At 58.8% G+C, this 15704-nt stretch overlaps 1 protein-coding gene across 1 annotated transcript; it reads left to right on the top strand.

Moving 5' to 3' along the window:
- Positions 1–337: 337 nt before the first annotated feature.
- LOC109576944 (complement C4) lies at positions 338–15057 on the top strand. Its single transcript, XM_070778178.1, has 41 exons — positions 338–495; positions 622–820; positions 1011–1209; positions 1399–1469; positions 1553–1641; positions 1846–1928; positions 2109–2205; positions 2345–2450; positions 2560–2692; positions 3347–3462; positions 3573–3749; positions 3876–4058; positions 4180–4365; positions 4531–4689; positions 4948–5074; positions 5248–5322; positions 5808–6005; positions 6097–6208; positions 6300–6370; positions 6640–6779; positions 6891–7100; positions 7340–7391; positions 7490–7579; positions 7727–7936; positions 8114–8189; positions 8349–8505; positions 8606–8719; positions 8805–8976; positions 9189–9421; positions 9496–9663; positions 10025–10084; positions 11294–11387; positions 11465–11651; positions 11788–11878; positions 12019–12093; positions 13451–13553; positions 13690–13779; positions 13862–13960; positions 14145–14228; positions 14512–14644; positions 14786–15057. The coding sequence occupies exons 1-41, from the start codon at positions 431–433 to the stop codon at positions 14925–14927; spliced, it is 5226 nt and encodes a 1741-aa protein (XP_070634279.1). The 5' UTR covers positions 338–430; the 3' UTR covers positions 14928–15057.
- The last annotated feature ends 647 nt before the right edge of the window (positions 15058–15704 follow it).

Here is a 15704-nt window from a genome sequence, read left to right as displayed (position 1 = left end):
AACCAAGCATGCATGAACACATAGTAAGAGACAGGTTCCTTAGTATCTTCTTTTGTGGGACCAAGAAAGGAGCCATGTGTCTGAACCATTTGCTGAGCCACGTGGGGCCCTGCTGGGCAGATGTGTGTGTGTGCACGCTATATGCACAGGCACACAGACCCAGGCAGCAGTGCTGGTGCCCAGGGCATTGGGATGAGAGGGTTAACAGGGAAGGACTCAGTTGAGTCCATGATTCCCTCAAGAGACCCAGGTGTCTGGGGTGCCCCCTCCCAGTTCTGGGCCTGGGGCCAGTTGCAGTTCTTGCTTGTCACGTGGTTTCCCGGCTTATCTGGGCCAGGGGAGGAGCAAGGCTCTGAGTCAAAACTCTGCTCCAAGCCCTGGGTTAACCAGAAAGGAGCAGGCGGGTCTGAACCCCTCAGGTCCTCCAGCCATGAGGCTCCTCTGGGGGCTGATCTGGGCATCTTGCTTCTTCGCCTTGTCTCTGCAGAAGCCCAGGTCCTGGAGGCAGGATGCGGAGAGCTTGAACAGGGCCAAGGCTGGCGAGGGGAGAGTGGGCTCAGAGGGTCCTGATTCGGGGGGAGGGCTGGAGGCTGGCTGTTGACTCGCACCTGTTCTTCCCAGGTTGCTCCTGTTTTCTCCTTCTGTGGTTCGCATAGGGGTCCCCCTGTCTGTGGCCGTGAAACTCCAGGATGCTCCTTCAGGACAGGTGGTGAGAGGATCCGTGTTCCTGAGGAACCCATCCCATGTTAATGAGCTCTGCTCCCCGAAGGTGGATTTCAGCCTCAGCTCAGACAGAGACTTCATACTCCTCAACGTCCCGGTAAAGGCCTACTCCCTCCTGGTGCCACCCAGCGCCCCACCTCCTGTTCTCCTCTGTCTTCTTGGAAACATCTTTGTCTTCTCATCCCCCTGCTCCCTTCCTCCCCTCCCAGCCCTGTGTTCCTCTGTGTGTCAGTCTGTCTTTCCCCTTCTGCTCTGTCTCTCACCCACTCCCTCTCTCTCTCTTCCAGATCCCCCAGGCACAGGCCAGGATCTGTTTCCTCCATCTCCGCAGAGTCCCCGAGGTGCAGCTGATGGTGCAGTCCTCATGGCTAAGGGACTCTCTGTCCAAACAGACAGACATGCAGGGTGTCAACCTGTTGTTCTCCTCTCGCCGGGGGCACCTCTTTCTGCAGACGGACCAGCCCGTTTATAACCCTGGCCAGCGGGGTGAGTTGGCGCCAGGGCCTCCACCTTTCATGCCTTCCCAGCCACTTGAATGAGATAACCTGAAGCCCCTCACAGGAAGGCTGCTTTGCAAACATTTGTTCTCCTTCCCTTCGCTTTCTGGGAGGGGGTCCGGGGTCCAGGGCCCACCCTCCCATGGCTCCTGCTCACCTCCTCATCCTCCATTTCCAGTTCGCTACCGAGTCTTTGCTCTGGATCAGAAGATGCGCCCGGCCACTGACATCCTCACGGTCACGGTGGAGGTGAGCCCCCGACCTCTGAGCTTCCTAAGGGGCCAGGGCTGCTGAACTGGCCTGTGGCTGTGACCACTTCACTCCCATTGCAGAACTCTCAAGGCTTCCGCGTGCAGAAAAGGGAAGTGTTTGCTCCCTTCTCCATCTTCCAGGACAGCTTTTTGATTCCAGACATCTCAGAGTGAGCATTTCCTCCCAGGGACTGCTCCCACCGACAATTCTTTAATTCCCACTTCCCTGAGCTAGCCAACTACAGCACATGGTCCAGTTCTGAGCTCCCTCAGCCCCTGGATCACCCCATAATCTCTTCCTAGGGAGCTGGGTCACTGGCTGTCAGTGGGCCTCTTGCACGAGTGGGCTGAGTCTCTCCCTTGTCTGTCCTCAGGCCAGGAACATGGAAAATTTCAGCCCGATTCTCAGACAGCCTGGATTCCAATAGCAGCACCCAGTTTGAGGTGAAGAAATACGGTGAGAGCTGGAGATGGCAAGGACAAGTGCCTCTTTTCTGCAAGGAGGAAGGGGTGGAGCAGAGGTGGGGGGTGCAGGGCCAGGGAAGGGAGGTGCGGCTGCCACAACCCCAAGGAGAGGATAATATTTTAATGGTCCTTTCACGAGAGTCTGATCTGCCCTCCCTTTGCCTTGGGTCAGTTCTCCCCAACTTTGAGGTGAAGATCATTCCTGAAAACCCCTACATCCTGACAACACCTGGCTTTCTTAGTGACATCCAAGTGATCATCCAGGCCAGGTAACTCCCCCTCGCACATGGTCCCTCACACTGGGCCTGATCCCAGGATGCCCCATGCAGCGTGAATGTGCTGTGGAACCCCACTTCCCTCCCTTGCCCCAGGCCTCAGCCCCTTATCCGAATCTCTCCTTGGTGGCAGGTACATCTACGGGAAGCCAGTGCAGGGGGTGGCATACGTGCGCTTTGGGCTCCTGGGTGAGGATGGTGAAAAGACTTTCCTGCGGGGCCTGGAGAGTCAGACCAAGGTAGGAAGGAGGGTTGAGGTGCGTGAGGTGGGTGAGGAGAGTGAGGCGGCGTGAGGAGGTGAGGTGGGAGACTCGAGTCTCATTCTCTGTCCTGTCTTCTTTGCCCCAGCTGGTGGATGGCCAGTGCCAAATTTCCCTGCAAAAGGCTGAGTTTCAGGGTGTGCTGGAGAAGCTTAATATTAGCACTGATGACCTCCCAGGGCTGCGCCTGTATGTTGCAGCAGCTGTTATTGAGTCTCCAGGTGAGTAGCTTCCCCTGATTATAACCCTGCACCCTCACCTCTGACCTCCGAGCTGACCCTCTGTTCTCTAGCACCAACACCACCCTGCTTCATCTCAGCTGGGACACAAAGCCAGGAAAGACCCAGAGGCTGTATCTCTACAGCTCCATTTCTGGGCTTTTTCTTCAGAAGGGGTCCTTCCACCATCTCAATGTATTATTTTTTACCCGCCCACCCAGCCATCCCTCCATCCATCCATGCATCCCTCAATCAATCCACCCATCACTGCATCCATCCACCCAACCATCCATCTAATCACCCATCCATCTATCCATCCACCTATCCATCCATCTCTCCCTCCGTCCATCGCACATCCCTCCATCCCTCCATGCATCCATGCATCCATCCATCCAGCCTTCCAGCCACCCATGTCCTGCTTCCATCCATCTATCCACCATCCATACATCTATCAGCAGAGCTGTGTTATACACCATCGGTGTAATATGTCCTGTGGTGGCCTCAAGAAACATAGAGATGAACAGAAGGCAGTTTGTGCCCTGAAGAGTTCAGCCTTGGTGGAGGGAAAAACTAGAGCACCCCTTCCCCGCCCCCAGCCCTCCTTTTCCTCTCTTCCCAGGTTTCTGTGTCCACCTCTCTCCATCCTGTATCTTGCAGGAGGAGAGATGGAGGAGGCAGAGCTCACGTCCTGGCGTTTCGTGTCATCTCCCTTCTCCCTGGATCTAAGCAAAACCAAGCAGCAGCTTATACCTGGGATGCCCTTCCTGCTGCAGGTTTCTTCTGGAAGGGGGAGGATGAGCAGTGGGCGCCGGAGGTGGTGGGCAGGAGGGGGCCGCGTCTCACTGACTGCACTCTTCCCTCTGCCCCTCCCTCATCTCCCTAGGCCCTGGTCCGTGACATGTCAGGCTCCCCAGCCTCTGGCATTCCCGTCAAAGTGTCTGCCAAGTTGTTTTCTGGATTGACTTCTAAAAACCAGGACTTTGAACAGAACACAGATGGGAGCGGCCAAGTCATCGTCTCCATTGGTGTTCCTCGGACCATCTCAGAAGTGCAGCTCTCAGTAGGACCCCACCCTCACGGGAGTGGGTGGTCTAAGAGAGAAGGTTCCCAGGCTGGTGGGTAGAGGGGGGGAAGCTGGGTGCCTGTGCCCTTTCCATTGACCCTGTGACCTCTGCCCTCTCTCCAGGTGTCTGCAGGCTCCCCCTACCCTGCAGTAGGCAGTCTCACTGTGAAAGCGCCCCTGTCCAGAAGCTCTGGGTTTCTGTCCATTGAGTGGCAGAATCCGCGACCTCTTAAAGTCGGAGAGACCCTTAAGCTAAACCTGCAAGCCGTGGGCATCAGTGGGAGCTTCTCCTACTTCTACTACATGGTGCGCATGAGGGGCCACAGGGGGGACAGGGTGGGAGGGTCTCAAGAGGAAGGAGCCCTCAGGGTGGGTGGTAGCCTCAGGGCATGGGATGGGCAGTGAGGAGCACCCTGCTGTCCTCCAGATCGTGTCCCGGGGCCAGATCGTGTCTGTACATCGAGAGCCCAGGAGCCACCTGACCTCCATCTCCGTGTTTGTGGACCATCACCTGGTGCCCTCCTTCCACCTCGTGGCCTTCTACTATCACGGGGGCGTCCCGGTGGCCAACTCCCTGCGAGTGGACGTCCAGGCTGGAGGCTGTGAGGGGAAGGTAACTAGCATCGGAAGAGATGGGGTGTGTGCGTGTGCTGGGAGGATTAAGAGAGAAGACTGCATGACTGCAAATGGGGTGATTTAGTTTGGGGTGCACTGAGGATGCACAAGACTGAACGAGTTCTTCGCACCCCGACTGCCCCCCACCTGCCACCTCTGCCAGCTGGAGCTGAACGTGGACAGTTCCAAGGCGTATCGTCCTGGGGACACTGTGAAACTCAACCTGAAAACAGAGTCTCGAGCCCTGGTGGCCCTGGGAGCTGTGGACACGGCTCTGTATGCTGTGGGTGGCAAGTCCCACAAACCCCTCGACATGGTCAAGGTTGGTCAAGTCCTCTCTCTGATCTTCCCTTCCCTCCGAGGCTCATCTTCCTGCTGCCCGACCCCATGCCAGCCACTAGAACTCACTCAGCTGGACTGCTGCCACTCCTCCCTTGAGCTTTGGCCTCGGTTGCTTCTGTTTCCGCTCTCTGTGTCTCTCTTGTACTTGTGTGGACCCTGCCCTCTCATCTACAGCTGAGTATGCGATCGTGGCCACAGCCACTCTTGTCTCTGCAGCATCTCTGCCTTTTCTGGCCAGGTCTTCGAAGCTATGAACAGCTATGACCTTGGCTGTGGTCCTGGCGGTGGAGACACTGCCCCTCAAGTGTTCAAAGCAGCTGGTCTGGCCTTTTCTGATGGAGACCATCAGACTGAAATCAGAAAGAGTGAGGACAGAGGAGGAAGGGGAGTGGGTGGTGGGAGGATAAGGAGGAAGGAGGGGCCTGAAGGGGAAAGACAGGAAGAGGAGGGCTGGGAAGGGCTGGGCTGGGAGGGGAGACTCAGAGGGGAGGGGGAGGCCCTGCACCCTCCTGCTGACTGCAGTCCTGCTCTCTACCAGGTCTGAGCTGTCCCAAGGAGTCAAAGTCTAGGAAAAAGAGAAATGTGAACTTCCAAAAGGCGATTCATGAGAAACGTGAGTTGAGGGTGCCCATGTAATTCTCTAGGGCTTCCCTGGTGGCTCAGATGGTAAAGAATCTGCCTGCAATGCACGAGACCCGGGTTCAATCTCTGGGTTGGAAAGATCCCCTGAAGAAGGGAATAGCTACCGGCTCCATTATTCTTGCCTGGAGAATTCCATGGACAGAGGAGCCTGGTGGGCTACAGTCTATGGGTCTCAGAGTTGGACACACCTGAGCGACTAAGGCATATGCAGTTCTCCACTTGGGCCCGAGGCTTGGGATGCAGGTCTGCCTGTTGGCTCCTCTGCTCCCGATTGAGCCCGTGCATGGCGTCTGGGCTAGTAATCCAGACACCACAGTTCTGAGGTGGAAGGGAGGCCGGGAGGTGCTCTGCTTTGACCACCCTCAAGTTCCCGGTCTCTCGGGGTGAGTCCTGGTGCATCTAGAGGTCGGCTGGGGATGAGGCGTGCCTCAGGCTCACCCTCACCTGGTCCTGCAGTGGGCCAGTACACTTCCCCCGTCGCCAAGCGCTGCTGCCAGGACGGGCTGACGCGGCTGCCCATGGCCCGCACCTGTGAGCAGCGGGCGGCCCGGGTGCAGCAGCCGGCCTGCCGCGAGCCCTTCCTGTCCTGCTGCCAGTTTGCCGAGAGCCTGCGCAAGAAGGCCCGGACCAGGGGCCAGGTGGGCCTGGCCCGAGGTGAGGGGCTGGGTGTCCGGGGCACTGGCCGGGGCCCCTGGAGGGTCAGGACGGCCCCCTCCTCACCGCCCTCCACGGTGTGCCCCCGCAGCCATGGAGCTCCTGCAGGAGGAGGACCTGATCGAAGAGGATGACATCCCCGTGCGCAGCTTCTTCCCCGAGAACTGGCTTTGGAAAGTGGAAGAAGTGGACCGCTTCTCCCAGTGAGGGCGCGCGTGGGGCCTGGCCTTGTCTCTGGGCAGTGTCGGGGTCCTGCCCAGCGTGGGACCCAGCTTCTCACCTTTCCCACTGCAGATTGCGACTGCTGCTCCCGGACTCTCTGACCACGTGGGAGATCCACGGCGTGAGCCTGTCCAAAACCACAGGTGCCGTCACCCTGCCTGGGCCCTGGGCCTCCCTTTTCCAGGCTCCCTGGTCTGAGGCTCCCTGCTTGGTGCTTAGCTCTTGGTACAGGAAGGAGGGGCAGAGACCTGGAGATGTCTGCATGCCGAGCATGGGGCCTGAAGCCAGAGAGCAGCGGCAGGCAGGGGATGGGTTGGAAGTGGGGGGACCAGGGGCGGGCGTTGCCCTTCACTGCTGGGGTCCCCTGGGTGTGATCCCCCCAGGCTTCTCATATGTGCCCTTGATCCATCAGGCTTGTGTGTGGCCACCCCGGCCCGACTCCGAGTGTTCCGTGAATTCCACATGCACCTCCGCCTGCCGGTCTCTGTCCGCCGCTTTGAGCAGCTCGAGCTGCGGCCTGTCCTCTACAACTACCTGGATAGCGATCTGACTGTGAGGCCCCTTGGCGGCTGTGCGCACGGTGGTGGCGGGGGACTGGGGCAGGTGAGGGTGGGGAGCCTAACTGGGCTGGGACCCTGGCCCTCCCCGTCTTCCTGCCCCCAGGTGAGCGTCCACGTGTCCCCAGTGGAGGGGCTGTGCCTGGCCGGGGGTGGAGGGCTCGCCCAGCAGGTGCAGGTGCCCGCGGGCTCTGCCCGGCCCGTTGGCTTCTCTGTGGTGCCCATCGCAGCTGCTGCCGTGTCCCTGAAGGTGGTGGCTCGAGGATCCTTTGATTTCCCTGTGGGGGACGCAATATCTAAGATTCTACAAGTCGAGGTGAATGGCACACCCCTGAATCTAGGTCCCCAGCTCCCAGATTCATCCCCTGCTCTGGCCCTCTCCCTGAAACAGGGCTGAGGCCACCCCCCAAACCCAATGCTTTGGTCCATTGCACTTTCCACAATCCTGGCCCCACTGTGTCCCTGAAGTTCCAACTGCAAGTCCTGAGAAGTGTGCGCTGGGAGGGGCAAGCTGTAGCCTGTGTGATCTCTCACAGCTCCGTTTCCCCTCCACAGAGAGAAGGGGCCCTTCACAGGGAGGAGATGGTCTATGAACTCAACCCCCTGGGTGAGTGACCTCCACTCACAGACAGCAGTGTCCTGGGGTGGGAGGGGACAGAGGGCGTGGGCAGCAGGACAGACCGCTGACTCCCCTCATCTTCCCAGATCCCCGAGGCCGGACCTTGGAAATTCCTGGCAACTCTGATCCCAATATTATCCCTGAAGGAGATTTCAAGAGTTTCGTCAGAGTCACAGGTGGGCGTGTCCTCCAGTCCCTTCCCGGGTGCCTCTCTTGGATTCATGGGAAACCTGGGAATTTCTGTTTGATCCCGAGATTCCATGACCCTCCCACCCTGGCCCCCTGACCTGCTCTCTGACCCTCCATCGTGTCCCTCCCCATAGCCTCGGATCCACTGGAAGCACTGGGCTCTGAGGGGGCCTTGTCACCAGGAGGCCTGGCATCCCTCCTGAGGCTTCCCCAAGGCTGCGCGGAACAAACCATGACCCTGTTGGCTCCAACACTGGCTGCTTCCCGCTACCTGGACAAGACAGAGCAGTGGAGCATGCTGCCCCCTGAGACCAAGGACCGCGCCGTGGATCTCATCCAGAAAGGTTCTGAGTGTAGCGACTAGCAGGACTGGGGGCCAGGGGAGGGCAATTAATGGAAGCTGGGCAGCCCGGGTGGTCAGGGCAGGGAAGAGAGATGTGGTCCCCAGTGGAAATGGGGAGCATGGCCTGACCACAGCAGTAGGGGAGTGGGTGTGACCTCAGCCGCCTTAACTCTCCAAGGCTACACACGGATCCAGGAGTTTCGAAAAAGAGATGGTTCCTACGGGGCTTGGTTACATCGGGACAGTAGCACCTGGTGAGTTTGGGGGAGTGTCCTGGGTGTATGGAAGGGGCCAGGGCTGGTGGGGGCAGAGCCAGCTACTATGGGAGGGTAAATAGCCAGGAGCCACCAGGAGTGGGCCTCCCCTTTATAGGGACCAGTGGCTATCCCTAGCAATGCCTTCGTCTCCTCTAGGCTCACGGCCTTTGTGCTGAAGATACTGAGTTTGGCCCAGGATCAGGTGGGCGGCTCTGCTGAAAAGCTGCAGGAGACAGCCACGTGGCTGCTGTCGCAGCAACGGGATGATGGCTCATTCCACGACCCCTGTCCTGTTATCCACAGGGAAATGCAGGTATGGGGCTGGGAGGCTGGGCCAAGGGCATAGGAGGGAAGAGTAGCCCTGCCCCTCCCCACTCGTGGTTGGTGCCTCCTTTTCTGCCCACTTCAACCAGGGAGGCTTAGTGGGAAGCGATGAGACTGTGGCGCTCACCGCCTTCGTGGTCATCGCCCTTCACCACGGGCTGGCGGTCCTCCCAGACAAGAATTCTGAGCAGTTGAGGAGAGTGGTAAGGCAGCTATGTGTCTGCCCTTCGCTGATCCGCTTTCCCCTCAGGAGCCCAGTGCACAGACCTTCCCTCCAATTTCTTCCAGGAAAATTCCATCTCAAGAGCAAACACCTTCTTGGGGGCGAAAGCAACCTCTGGGCTCCTGGGCTCCCACGCCTCCGCCATCACGGCCTACGCCCTGTCGCTGACCGAGGCCCCCGAGGACCTGCGGAGAGTTGCCCACAACAACCTCATGGCCATGGCCAAGGACATCGGTGGTGAGGGGGTCCTGGCAGTGGTCCTGAGGCTTGGGAGAGCTTGAGACCCCTGAGCATGTCCAAAAGGAGAAACGGAATGAATGGAGGCCCTCGGGGGGAATCAGAGCATCAGCAGGGGTTACTGGGAAATTAGGAGAGATAAAGGGGGAGTGTCAAAGGGTCAGATGACTAAGATCCTCCCCTGTTCACCTGTGGGTCTCCTTTCACTCCAGATAAGCTGTACTGGGGCTCAGTCACCACTTCTCCAAGCAACGTCCTGTCACCCACTCCGGCTCCACATAGCCCAGCAGACCCCATTCCCCAGGCTCCAGCCATGTCGATTGAAACCACGGCCTACGGCCTGCTACACCTGCTGCTATGGGAGGGCAAGGCTGAGTTGGCCGACCAGGCTGCATCCTGGCTGACCCGCCAGGGCAGCTTCCAAGGGGGATTCCGCAGCACCCAGGTAGGGGCTGTCCTGGGATTCTAGGGTGGCTGGTCCTGAGATCGAGTACCTGAGTCCCGGCCCGCTTTCCCCAGGACACTGTTGTGGCTCTGGACGCCCTGTCTGCGTACTGGATTGCATCCTACACCGCCGAGGAGAAGGGGCTCAACGTGACCCTGAGCTCCTTGGGCCGCAGTGGGCTCAAGTCCCACGTGTTGCAGCTGACCAACCACCAAGTCCACAGGCTGGAGGAGGAGCTGCAGGTGAACCGTGCCCTCACCTGGGTGACCGGGACACCTGGGCCTCCCTCGGCCAGGCCAGAAGCCATCCCCTTTTCCTCACCCCTGCTGAATCCCTATGGCCCCTCTTTCTGATAACTGTGGGAAGACTTACTGGCTCTGTGAGCTGTATCAAGTCACCCAACCTCTGAGATTCATTGATCTGATCTGAAAAACATGCAGAGTCACAGAGGGTTTAGGAGATGGTGGAGAAAGAATGTGGGTGAAGGTAGAAAGTGTTGAGAAGAGAGGTGGGGAGAGGAGGTGGAGTTATTTTGGTGGAGGAGGTAAGTTGAAGCAACAGTGTGCCCTTCTGACATCTCTTTCCCTTTTGTGCTTGTGAAAGTTTTCCCTGGGAAGCAAGATTAACGTGGAGGTGAGAGGAAACAGCAAAGGAACCTTGAAGGTGAGAGCTGGTGGCACTGGGCAGGCAGGCCCATCAGGGTGAAGCCGGGGTGTTGAGTGGGAGACCTGCGGGCAGAGCTCATGGTCTGGGAAGGAGGAAGAGGCCCCTGGGTTGTGGTTGCCTGTGCTCTGTCCTGGGCAGGTGCCCCTCACTCTGCTCTGCAGTCTTTCTGGGCACCTGTGGTCTCCTTCAGCCCTCAGTGCTGATGCTCAAACACTTGGCCCCTCAAGCCAAGTGTCTCCCCTGAGCTCTGAGCATCTTTGACGTGGTTGAGCCCCAAACCTTCTCTTCCTCTGTGTCTCTTGTCTGGCTGACAGAGTCCATCCCTGCAGAAGCACAGCTGCCACTCCGGGGGCCATCTTAGCGGCCCCTACCATGCTAAGGCTTGCCTTATGACCCGGGAGACTTCTCTGTCTTCGTCCCAGACACGCCCACCTCCCTAGTAACTCCGCCTCTGCTTTCACTCCAGCCCAGCCCACCTCCCCAGTAACTCCTCCTCTGCTTTCTCCCAGATTCCCACCGACCTCCCCGGTAACTCCTTCTCCGCTTTCTCTCCAGACCAGCCCACCTCCCCAGTAACTCGGCTTCTGCTTTCACTCCAGCTCAGCCCACCTCCCCAGTAACTCCTCCTGTTCTTTCCCCAGATTCCCACCGACCTCCCCGGTAACTCCTTCTCCGCTTTCTCTCCAGACCAGCCCACCTCCCCAGTAACTCCGCCTCAGCTTTCTCGCTAGCACCGCCCACCTCCCCAGTAACTCCGCCTCAGCTTTCTCCATAGCACCGGCCATCTACCCAGTAACTCCGCCTCTGTCTTCGCCTCAGCCCCGCCCACCTCCCCAGCTGGAAAGATCCTCCTAGGTACACACATCTAGCTTTGAATGACCTTCAGGATCTTCTCGTCCCACATGACAAACTCATTTTCCTCTTTCAAGCCTAGGCCAGGCGCATTTCCTGAACTTTCCATTAAAGCCTCTCCGGTGCTTCTGTACAATGCTTGCCCCCATGCCAGGACCCTGCACCCCCTACTCACCCAACACCTGAGTCCATTTGTATTTCTGGACAGGTCCAGGGGCAGGATGGGAAAGGGCAGAAGGCCTCAAAGCTCTTAGCCCAGGAGCTAAGGGATCCAGAGCCCTTCCATGTGGCTCTGCAGAGAGGTCTGTGGCCCTAAGTGTCCGCATGTCCTCTTCCCACCCCCTGATGAACCAGGTCCTTCGCAGCTACAACGTCATGGACATGACGAACACGACCTGCCAGGATCTTCAGATTGAAGTGACGGTCATGGGCCACGTCGAGTACACGAGTGAGTGTTGGGGTCACAGGCTGTGGGTCTCTGAGAGGGTGGTGCCAGGGCTGAGCCACAGTGCTGTCCCCTCGCAGTGGAGGCGGAGGAGGACTACGAGGACTACGAGTATGAGGACTTGCTAGCCGGGGATGACCCCGAGGCCCACTCCCGGCCCGTGACACCCCTGCAGCTATTTGACGGTCGGAGGAACCGCCGGAGGAGGGAGGCCCCCAAGGCAGCTGAGGAGCGAGAATCCAGGGTGCAGTACACTGTGTGCATCTGGTGAGCCCTGGGGTGGCCCTGGGCGTGTGGGTGCTGCCGGGCTGGGAGAGGGAGGCAGGGCCGAGGTTGGGGCTGGGTGTCTGCAGCCTGGCACCAGGTGGGGGGCGACCCAGACAACAGGCACATGTCTCCACAGGCGGACTGGCAAGGTGGGGCTGTCAGGCATGGCCATTGCGGACATCACCCTCCTGAGTGGATTCCACGCCCTGCGGGCTGACCTGGAGAAGGTGTGACCAGCCACCCAGAGGGGCCGCCTGTGCCCCAGGAGCCCTGCCCCATCCCCGCAGCAGCCCCAGCTGCTGAGCCCTGTCACGTGCAGGCGGCCGGGGGCTTTCTCCTTGTGACTCCCGGCTCCCGTTCCCCACAGCTGACCTCCCTCTCCGACCGTTACGTGAGCCACTTTGAGACCGAGGGTCCCCACGTCCTGCTGTACTTCGACTCGGTGAGCAAGGAGGGTGACAGAGGGGCGCACAGCTGGCACTGGGTTTCCTGAGCTCGTGTTAGGAGGATTCCCAGGAGGCAGGTGTATCAGCAGCTACTGCTCTGGGAGAGACCTTGTGGAGTGAGCAGGGAGACAGGACAGGAGGAGGTCAGAGCCTTGGCCAGGGAGGTTCCCCGCTGCCTGCAGGGGGCGGGGCTGAGCCCCTTCGGTGGCTTTGGGCCCAGTGCCAGTCAGCCGGGGAGGGCTTGAGAGAGTGCCTTTCTTAAATTTGAATTTATTCATCGTGAGGGACGGCTTTTTGTTGTTGAATTTCCTGTTTTGATATTCAAGTGTGTTTTGTTTTTGTTTTTATAATGATGGTGGACCCAGAAGAGTTGTTTTTCTTTCCCATGGCCAAATTTGACTAACACACAGTTATCAACTCTCTGATGGCCCTCCAAAATTTTTTTGAATATTTATTGTAACCTTTGGAGAGAAATGTGAAAAAGGCGTGTTAATACTGTGATACCATTCGCCATGTGTCTGTGGGTCAGGGAGGCCCTCCCTGCCCACTGTGTGCAGAGGGGACAGACCCTGTTGGCTAGAGAAGCCAGGCAGAGGAGTCTGGTTGAAGAAAATGAGGAAGATGTCAAGTCAGGGAGCTCACCGTGCAGCTTAGGAAGGAAACTCGTGTGCGATACCAGGCTGGACTGGAGCAGCGTGGCCATGAGGAGAGGGATCAGGGCCTACACGAGTGGCGGGTCAGAGAGGACGGCAGAGGGCTAGCACTTGGTGGTACCTAGGAGACAAGTGAGGCCTTAGTTGTATCAGTGAAGCTATGGAGGGGGTGAGTGGGTTTGGAGGGCAGGCAGTGGGAATTGGGAGAGTTTAATACATCCTGTAAAAATCCCAATACAAGAATCAGGCTGAACATTTGGTTCAGGAGCCACGCGCCTGCAGTTTGGGGAGCGGTGAGACTGCCCCAGGAGAGCACAGAGAAGGGGAAGGGCCTGCGCTGGGGCCTGTGCCTCTGTGAGGGACCAGCAGGAAGGTCAGAAATGACCAGGTCAGAATCAGGGGTGGTCTGGAAGCTAGCCCTGAGGGTAGGGAGAGGTTTGTGAAGATGTGTCCATGAAGTGAGCCTCTGTGAAGCCGCTCAGGGCCCCGGAGATGGGTGAGGTCACCATGTGGGCAGTGAAGTCAGCAGAGACCTTGGGGAGCAGTTTTTAGAAATCCCGAGGCTGGAAGGTAACAAATGGTGAAGGACACGGAAGATAAGATCGACCGGAACCAAACAGGCAAGCAAATCCATCATAGCGGTCTGCAGGGCCCAGAGGTGGGTCCCTGACTTCCCTCCACCCATCACCCGCCATGGCAGGTCCCCACCTCCCGGGAGTGTGTGGGCTTTGGAGCTGTGCAGGAGGTGCCCGTGGGGCTGGTACAGCCGGCCAGTGCCATCCTGTATGACTACTACAACCCTGGTGAGACGTCGGGGACTCTCGGGAGGGTGGGGATAGGTGGCAGTGAGGGTGGTAAGGGAGTCCTGTGGGTCCATGGGACTGGGGAGGCAAGGAGAGGCGAGTGCCCTAATGAACGCCCCTCTCTGCTTTTCTCTAGAGCACAAGTGTTCTGTGTTTTATGGGGCACCACGTAAGAGCAAACTCTTGTCCACGTTGTGCTCTGCGGATGTCTGCCAGTGTGCTGAGGGTGAGACACTGGGCCGGGGATCAGGGGTGGGAAGGCGGCGTGGCTGGGGCCTACACGGTCTCACCTGGGCCCCTGACTTCAGGGAAGTGCCCTCGACAGCGCCGGGCCCTGGAGCGAGGGCAGCAGGACGTGGAGGGTTACCGGATGAAATTCGCCTGCTACTCTCCCCGAGTGGACTACGGTCAGTCTTCCCGCCCGGGCCCTGGCCCTGGCCCTGGCCCTGGCCCTGACCCCCCCCTCAAGGTCTCTTAGATTTGGCCTGCGCCTCTCAGGCCCATGGGCAGCCTTGTCACTCTGCACTGACCTCCCATCCTCTTAGCCTCGGGATAACTAACCTTCCCTCCCTTCTCCTAAACCCCCCACAGGCTTCCAGGTTAAGGTTCTCCGAGAAGACAGCAGGGCTGCTTTCCGCCTCTTTGAGACCCGTATCACCCAAGTCCTGCATTTCAGTAAGAGGGGGACAATAAGTGGGCAGGGCCGGGGGGCATACTGGGGAGCTGAGGTCTGGCTTTGGGGCCTTGGTGCCTGGAGGAGTGAAACTGCAGCCAGTCCGAGCTCAAAGCCCCTCAGCCTCTTCGAAGCCCTGGGCTTGTCCACAGACAGGAATGCAGTCCCACCTGCCCGCTGGGAGTGGTGAGGGTCAAATGGAGGCTCAGCGCAAAGCCCCCCGGCCCCCTGCTGTCCCACCCCTCCTCTTCCCCTCGAATGACTCTGTGGACCTTCACCCCTCAGCCAAGGATGCCAGGGCCACCGCTGATCAGACCAGAAACTTCCTGGTCCGAGCCTCTTGCCGCCTTCAGTTGGAACCTGGGAAAGAATATCTGATCATGGGTCTGGATGGGGCCACTTACGACCTCAAGGGAGAGTGAGTTCTTGGGACCCCTCAGTCTTCTTCTCTGCCCACGCCTCTCAAGGGAAATTGTCCCCTGTACCCTCAGAAGCCAGGTGCCTCAAGGTCTGCCTCTGACCCTCCGCTGACCCCTGCTCACTGCCCCTTTGCCTGCAGCCCCCAGTACTTGCTGGACTCGAACAGCTGGATTGAGGAGATGCCCTCTGAGCGCATGTGCCAGAGCACCCGCCATCGGACACCCTGTGCCCAGCTCAACAGCTTCCTCCAGGAGTATGGCACACAGGGCTGCCAGGTGTGAGGGTGCTCTCCCAGCTTCCCCAGGATGACCCAGAGCTGCGAAAGATGGTGCCTGGACTCCTGCTGTGCTGGGTACCCTGAACAGAGCCCTAGGCAAAACCAGGGACTCAATAAAAGCCTTTGGCAGCAAAGTGTCTGTGTGTATCTCCAGGACTGAGACCAACGTCCCTACCACCTGCTCCAGGTTCTCAGGGGCCCAGGCCAGGGTTGGCATCATCTAAGGCTCTCAGAGCCTGGGTGACCCTTGCAGTGTCCAGCTCTGCCTGAATCCCCTCCTCCCTCAGGCGACCCCTTGGGAGCTTGGTGCCACATAGTGACCATGGTGGGCAGCTGACCCTGCGCTCTGAGGATCCCATGTCCGCACTAAAACCTCCCTTTTACTCTGCCCGCAGGGCACTCCTGTGCCTGGCAGCCTGTCACCGGGGCCTCAGGCTGGGGGCTGCACCCCAGGCACCTCAGCCCTTCTGCTTCGTGAACAGCTCCCCAGCCACGTGTCCCCCACTGTGGTCATGCACGCGGCACTTCTAGGGTCTTGCTTCTAACCGAGACCTGCTCTGTTGAAAGCCTGTTTGACACTGGATCCCTTTATCAGTATTACGTAACTTTCCCAGAAATGTGCAATCATCAGGTCTCATGATACCTTCATCCAGATACTGATTTCAAACAGACCGAAAGGCCGACTTTGGTGTTTCTTAATACTCTGAGGGAACTGCTGTTCCCCAGGGTCAGCCCTCCCCACCTGCCTGCCTAGCTCTCCCCCATTATGGCAGCACCTCTT

Source organism: Bos indicus, chromosome 23, assembly GCF_029378745.1.
Source record: "Bos indicus isolate NIAB-ARS_2022 breed Sahiwal x Tharparkar chromosome 23, NIAB-ARS_B.indTharparkar_mat_pri_1.0, whole genome shotgun sequence".
Taxonomy (NCBI): domain Eukaryota; kingdom Metazoa; phylum Chordata; class Mammalia; order Artiodactyla; family Bovidae; genus Bos; species Bos indicus.
Note: the sequence above shows the minus strand (reverse complement) of the source record. Positions and strands in the feature narration are given on the sequence as shown.